Source organism: Arachis hypogaea, chromosome 10 (assembly GCF_003086295.3).
Source record: "Arachis hypogaea cultivar Tifrunner chromosome 10, arahy.Tifrunner.gnm2.J5K5, whole genome shotgun sequence".
NCBI lineage: Eukaryota > Viridiplantae > Streptophyta > Magnoliopsida > Fabales > Fabaceae > Arachis > Arachis hypogaea.
In genome coordinates, this window is record NC_092045.1 from 2711124 (window position 1) to 2718888 (window position 7765).

The 7765-nt window shown below is 36.8% G+C and overlaps 1 protein-coding gene across 1 annotated transcript; it reads left to right on the top strand.

The window, feature by feature from the left end:
* The first annotated feature begins 481 nt into the window (after window positions 1–481).
* LOC112714618 (uncharacterized) lies at window positions 482–6207 on the top strand. Its single transcript, XM_025766249.2, has 18 exons — window positions 482–910; window positions 1486–1605; window positions 1694–1822; window positions 1925–1987; window positions 2115–2222; window positions 2745–2822; window positions 3336–3428; window positions 3553–3639; window positions 3826–3927; window positions 4011–4130; window positions 4244–4306; window positions 4532–4671; window positions 5002–5086; window positions 5221–5279; window positions 5383–5428; window positions 5533–5624; window positions 5737–5806; window positions 5892–6207. Exons 1-18 carry the CDS (start codon window positions 680–682, stop codon window positions 5961–5963), a joined length of 1758 nt encoding a protein of 585 aa, XP_025622034.1. The 5' UTR covers window positions 482–679; the 3' UTR covers window positions 5964–6207.
* Window positions 6208–7765: the final 1558 nt, after the last annotated feature.

Below are 7765 nucleotides of genomic sequence, written 5' to 3' on the forward strand. Positions count from 1 at the left end.
AAATTGAGCATTGGGCTGATTACAGTTTGTGCAAGAGTGATGCGCCCTGCAAAGGATAGGCAATTGGCCTTCCATCCTTTTAATTTGCTCTTTGTTCTTTCAATAATGCTTTTAAAGTCTTCTTTCTTCTTTCGGTTGTTTGTCAAGTAAGCACCTAAGTATCTTCCTAGGCATGGCACTTCATGGAAGCCGCATATCTCCTTTATGCCTACTCTTTTGCAGTTGGGAACGTTCTTAGAGAATACAATGGATGTCTTTTCTGCATTGATTTTGAACCCCGATGCAGCTCCAAATTCGTCTAGAGTTTCAAGCACTAGAAAACTAACTATTAAACCAACATTGACATTATAAAGTCTATGACTTGGGTGTTTTTTTTCGAAATTAGATAATTGGGCTAATGTCGGGGTCTCATTCTAGGCCTGTTAGGTTGGGGGATTCTAAATCGGGCTGATATATTAATAAGTTAAAGCCCAAACGGAGCAAAGTAATAACACGTGGCTGGCCCAAATAAATTATGAAGATTGTTCGATAACCCACCTTCCCCCTCTGTGATTCTCTCCTCTTTCCTTTCATCTATTCAATCCCTCTTCTTCTGATCCTTCATCTTCATCGCCACACACACACTCATAAGTCATAACTGTTAATCCCTCCGTCACTTTCCGTCCAAAACCCCGCAACCATGGCTGCGGAGACTCTTCCGTACCAGAACGGCGAAGTTGTTTCTAACCGAGATCTGGCTGCCAACTCCACCACCACTTCCTCCGCCGCCGCCAAGAAGTCGCGTGAGAGCGAGCGCCGTCGCCGTCGCCGCAAGCAGAAGAAGAACAACAAGGCATCTCAGGAACCTGACCATGAAGATAAAACCGCCGAAGAGAGCGACGGTGCTAAGGAGAACACTGATCCGAAGCAGGTTCATATCATTCTTCTAATAAAGTTTCTTTTAAATCGGTTTGTGGTTTATAATATTAGGTATGAAATTGGTGCTGGCTTCGTTATCGAAAAGGAAAAAAAATTAGGATAGGAGCTAAGTGAATTGACTCTTAATGTTCCTGTGCTTTTTGTTCGAACAATATCGTAGTTAGGGTTTTCGAAGCTGAACAGAGCTTCTCGTTTTGCATTTTAGCGTTTTTGAGTTAGAGAGAAGCTCTCGAGCTTCGCTTGGTGAAAGAGGACTGGAGGGAAAAGAAAGGAAATGAGCTATGTAGTTGGACTACACCCTGGTCTATGATAATGAATTCTTTCCATTCTCTTCTCTCTATTGCACCGGTTATTCTTCCATTGAAAAATATAATCTGCTGCAGTTGAAGTAAATAAACTGAGCTAATGCTGTTTAGTGTTGCGGAAATATTTTAGGTGATTAGATTAGATAATTTCTCGTTTTAGATTGTTATTTTCTTGCTTAGAACACAGAAGGTTGAAAATACCCGAGCTATAGATTTGAAATGATGCACATAGATTGATTTTATTATTTCTCTTAAACTCTAGGTGGTTGAGCAAGTTGAAATTGAGTATGTGCCGGAGAAGGCAGAGCTAGATGAAGGCATGGATGAAGAATTTAGAAAGATCTTTGAGAAATTCAGTTTCAGTGACGTCACTGGTTCGGAGGTATGATATAGGTTACAGGTCTCAATTTATTCTTCTCTGGCATCTTTTTTACCTGATTTTGACAAAAGATTTACTATTATACCTCTAGGATACCGATAAGAAGGATGAGGCAGCAGAAAATGCTGCTGCAAATAAGAAGGCCGATTCTGATTCTGACGAGGAAGAAAACGATGATGATCAGAAAGAGAAAGGCGGTGTGTCAAACAAGAAGAAAAAGGTCTAGCAATTCGTGATATGTTTATTTTTATTTTTTGTTCATCCAATTTTACTATTACCTTCCCGTGTGTGACTTCTCCGAAAATGTTGATTTTATGTTCAGCTTCAAAGGAGGATGAAAATTGCTGAACTGAAACAGATTTGCTCAAGGCCTGATGTTGTTGAGGTAGGAATATTTTGTCTATCATTATTAGTTTTGACTTTTGAGTTGTTGGGCCTCCCCCCCTCTCAACTATAATTTAGTCTAATGGCCATTATATTTAGTTGAACAATTTTTTTATTAATTTTTTTAGGTGTGGGATGCTACTGCAGCAGACCCAAAGTTGCTGGTGTTCCTGAAATCTTATAGGAATACTGTTCCTGTACCTAGGCATTGGTGTCAGAAGAGAAAATTCTTGCAGGTTAGTCAGCATAAATACTTAAAAGTTAAAGATGCAAGCATATATGATGGTTGGTGTATGCATGAGGGATGTTGGGATAGGGTGAGGAAGATAAAGTCGATAAGGTTTCTCTTATATGTATGTATGTGATGCTTGCAGGGGAGCGGCTGTGGCAATCATGAATCCCGGACTTGTAGGTGTTTGGCAATGGGCATCCATGAGTCATTTCTCTTTTATTATCTGTTAGATATAAGGGAATATGGAACTCGTATCATAATCATAATCATCACCATTATCATTTATATATTGGGATCTATGATCATATGGCGTTTTTGCATAATCCTATTGGGCATTTGTGATGACAAAGTTGCTAATAGTTCTGCTTTGAATTTTCAGATGCCCTTCCATTGTGCTTAGTTCCCGGGCTGAATTCCTCTTATCTTCAATTTTTATATCATTAATATTAGCAACATAACTATATAATCCATGACCACGTTAATTACTTATGTCTCATCACAGTTTGTGTGATTGTCTTCTTGTCAGGGGAAACGAGGCATTGAGAAACAACCCTTTCAGCTTCCTGACTTCATTGCTGCCACTGGAATTGAGAAAATCAGACAGGTAGTATGATCTTTTGTAAAATAATTCTTCTACCTGCATATGTTAATATGTTATGACTTCGTTCAAGTGAATTTCCTAGAGAAAAAATTCTGCTTTATTTGCAAATTGGCTTCTTGAAACTTAGCTTATTACTCTTTAAAGCTTTTGTGTCTACAGCAGAATATTAATATTTGTTTCTCAGTATCTATTAATTGAGGGGAAGCGCTTCTGTTTCTATGATTTTCTTAGACTTTATATTTGATGGGTTGGTAGTGGTTTGAGTAAGATTCATGCAATTCACTTGAGTTTTGGTAGACTTTGGCTCATTTCAAGTATTGATTAGATAATATTGCGATGATGGAATAGCCTTGCATCTTGCCTTTTCTCCTAAAACTTATCTTTTGATTTTTCTATTCCTTTGAACTCAACATTCCGTAACATGGAATACTTTCTATATACCTATGTCTTTTAATTAATTTCTACATTTTGTAGTTGCTGTTTACATATCAAACTGTCTAATATTGTCCCACACAGGCTTATATCGAGAAAGAGGACAGCAAAAAGTTGAAACAAAAGCAAAGGGAGCGCATGCAACCAAAAATGGGGAAAATGGACATAGACTATCAGGTTCCATCTGATTTTGCGTTTTTCTTACCATTCTGCATTGCTTGAATACTGCTCTCAGTTTTCTAATTATTCTGATTTCACTATTTTTATCCTTTCTCATGGATTTGTTTTCTTTTGTTGCTAGGTTCTTCATGATGCGTTTTTTAAATACCAAACAAAGCCAAAGCTGACATCGCTTGGGGACCTATATCACGAAGGGAAAGAATTTGAGGTATAATCCATGTTGAGGTGTTGCCCGACGATAAATGCACAAACCGCTTTTTTGCTTGTATCTTTGCGAAATCCGTGTGCACAAATATCATGCAGGGGAATTTAAGTATTTTGTCATAGATGGTGAATCTATATGTGTGTCTGCATAGAAAGAACTGCATCTTACATAATGATGTTTGATATACAGGTAAAACTGAGGGAGATGAAACCTGGCATGTTATCACATGAATTGAAAGAAGCTCTTGGTATGCCTGAGGGAGCTCCTCCTCCCTGGCTGATAAATATGCAGGTAATATTACAGTCCGCGGAATTGTTCTTGTATATTTTTTCATGGTTGTTAGCCCTTTGATTACATTAATTTGGTTCTTTCAGCGATATGGTCCACCACCATCTTATCCTCATTTGAAGATACCTGGATTGAATGCTCCCATCCCTCCTGGTGCTAGCTTTGGTTATCATCCTGGCGGCTGGGGCAAACCTCCTGTTGATGAAGTATTTATATTTTTTCCCCCTTTCCTTTACTTCTCTCTCCAAATATTTCCAAAATGGGACTGCTCCCATCCCTTTTGTCTTGCTGACCAGTTTACCTGTCTTCTTATTAACAGTATGGACGTCCACTATATGGAGACGTATTCGGAGTTCAACAACAAGAACAGCCTAACTATGAGGTTGGCTTAATCAGTACTAATACTGTGTTTGTAGTTGTTTTTGATATCTTGTTCTTTTTCAAGTTTTAAGATGGCAAAACTTGTGGAAAGCATGTTTTTGGGCAAGAAATAAATAATAAATATTTGTTAGTTTGGAAATCCATACTGGAGCAACTGATCAACTAAATATAGTTATTTATTTCATTGTGGTATTCCAATTTGTATTTAAGTGTGTCCATAATGCAGGAAGAGCCAGTTGATAAGACCAAACACTGGGGTGACTTAGAGGAGGAGGAAGAAGAGGAAGAGGAGGAGGAAGAAGAAGAGGAAGAAATGGAGGAAGAGGACCTTGAAGCTGGTATTCAGTCAGTTGATAGTCTGTCCAGGTATTTTTACTTCACCATTTTTAGTTGTGTTCATATATCATGGAGGTTTAAATGAAGGGTTTTGTAGTAATCTTATCAATGAAACGCACTAACCTTTCTTTTGCTATTGTTGTTATTATTTGTTGATGTACAATTAATGTTGATTGTTGAATGACCCATTCACTGCCAGGACTGTTAATTATTGTCCTTAAACTGCATGAATTGTTAACTATTCTGCAAGTTATGCTGTTTCCTGCTTATTATCTCTTCTCACAATTGATGGTTGTCCTTGATCTGGTATGATTGTTAAACTAATTTCTTTCCCATTTTTCTTTGTTTTTTCCACCTTAGCACTCCTACTGGAGTTGAGACACCTGCAGCTATTGACCTTCGAAAGCCACAACCTAAAAAGGAGCCTGAGAGGCCTCTATATCAAGTGAGTATTAATCTCTATTTTTTCCTTTTCTTTTCTTACCTTCCTTCTTTTCTTCTTTTTATTTTTAATTTTAAAAAAAACAGCTTTGACTTCTGTTTTGACTAGATAATATCATTATATTTTTTTCAATGAAGGTACTTGAAGAGAAGGAAGAAAGAATTGCCCTTGGAACATTGCTTGGAACGACACACACGTATGCAATGCTTGCACTTTTTTTAAATAGTATTTGATTGCTTTTTTATTTTTTCCCTATGAGTGTTTATTGGCTGAGTTCTGATGATCTATTCTCTCCTCAGTTACGTGGTTGGCACTGGCGCACAGGACAAATCGGGAGCCAAAAGGGTAAACGTTCTCTCCATTTTTGTTCGAGGGGATGGGGGTGGGGTTAGTCACATAACGATAGAAGAGCAGTGTTTTTCATTCTTTTTGCCTTCTGAACTTTTCAGGTTGATTTGCTCAAGGGTCAGAAGTCGGACAAAGTGGATGTCACCTTACTCCCGGAAGAGCTGGAATCGCTTGATAATGTCTTGTCTACAAAGTATGTTTTTTTTTCTAATTTATTTTTTGGTGTCTTAATTTTGCTGGCTATGTTAACTTTTTTATGTCAAAGTGGCAAGGTGTGATTTATTACTTATGTTGGAACTATACAGGTATGAAGAAGCAAGGGAAGAAGAGAGGGCACGTAGTCAGCGTGAAGATTTCAGTGACATGGTTGCAGAGGTATGTAACTTTCAGCCTTCAAAATCATACTTTTGCAACTTATGATATTGTGACATGTATTAATCGTTGCTGTCATTTGTTGCAGAACGAAAAGAAAAGGAAAAGAAAGATGCAGGAAAAGGAGGGCAAGTCAAAGAAGAAGGACTTCAAGTTTTAGAGTGGTCCATTTCTGTTTCTTTTGTTAGCTCTACTCGTGCAATCCTTTTTTTTTTTGAAGAAGAAAAATGTATTAGAGAATCCTATTAGTTAAGGAATAGAGAATTTGTTGTTTGAGCTGCGGTTTAACGCATATGTATCTCAACCATTGCCACCAATGTTTTGGATAGGAATCTCATCTATACAACTATGTAATGCAATACGCAATGAAAAACCTATGCATAAACGTAGCAGTAGTTGCTTAAGCTGATTTTAGTACATGAAAAACCTATGCATGTTAATTAGTAAGTGACAACTCAGCTGAAGTTTACTCCACGTGAAGTTGATATATGAGAGCCGTTAGATAAAAATTTGGTCAAATCATCTAACGGCTTTCAGGTATCAACTTCACGTGAAGTTGACTGCACTTGAGTTTTCACCTAATTAGTATTATGTGCATGTTTATTTGACCAAGGTTCTTACAACTAGCTTAGAGTTACGTCTTATGAAAAAATAGAACTTAGTATTGCATCTAGCATGATAAGTTGAAACCATATGCTTGTTTTGCAAATTCTATGCCTTCAACGCAAACTCATTAGCACGGCAGGAACCGGGGGCTAAATGGTTCTCGTTTCTGTTTCTCGTTTCTTCGCAAATTGTCAGAATTTATTAAACACAAATTTCAAATTATTCTACACGGGATAAATCAAGTACGTTTTCGTTATTTCATTCTTGAACGAAATTTTTACCTTCAGAACTGTCTATGGGGTGAAGACAAGTAGACAACTTGTCTCCACTTTCAGTCTACGTAGTTGAATTATCATATTCTTGTCTTATCAAATGCAAGGCTTTTATTGGTTTCGGCTTTTGAGAATTTGTGGTTATTTCGCGGATCACCATTCCTTATCACTTGATGCACAAAATGTTGAATATCTCAAGGTCAGAAACCCACTATTCAAGGCTTAATGTCATAATGTTCTCGATATGTATGATTAGGGTCTAGCCACACATATTTGATAGCATTATTTTCCCCATTGTGTGTGGTACCTATGAATTGGAACATTCGCAAATTGCCGTTATGTTATCTTCCAGAAACATCGATCGTTATGCTACAAATGCATGCACTGTCTCCTATTTCTATTCAGGATTAACAGCATCCCATGAGTGCTAAAAGATTTTTTGTGGAGGATCCATTATTTTCACTTACAATACCAATTCGATATAGTATTTGATTCTCTAAAAAATTACCCGAAATTTTGAATTTCGAAAATGACAGCAATCAAGTAACAATTTTAATACCACAGCTGAAAAAAATAGAAAAATACAAGATTGATATACGTATTTCCTTGATCATTATTACTTGAGATCAAGTACAGATCCTCACATATATATGTCATTGTTAGCGCGTAACTTTCATTGGTTTGTACTTGGTGTCTCATCATTACATCACTTTCATGATCTAATAAAAAACACATCACAAATAAATAATTAATTAGCATATATGCTTGTCTACATTCAACAGGGAATTTATAAAGTTGCGTCCACATTCCGTTAATTTAATTATTTATTTTTAACAACCATCTATAGCATGATCTTTCACATCATTAAAAAATAAATAAAAAAAATCTTTCATAAGTTAATAGCAAAATACCACGTGGTAGCATAACACTTGCGAAAGCTAAGAATAGTGTTATAGAAATGAAACTTCATCACACCGCATTAGTAGTCAACAGCAACCGATAATACCGAAGCATTAAGCTACAAATTTTCACCAAATAAAAATAATAGGAACAGTAATATAAAGTAACGGGGAAATGGCAAATT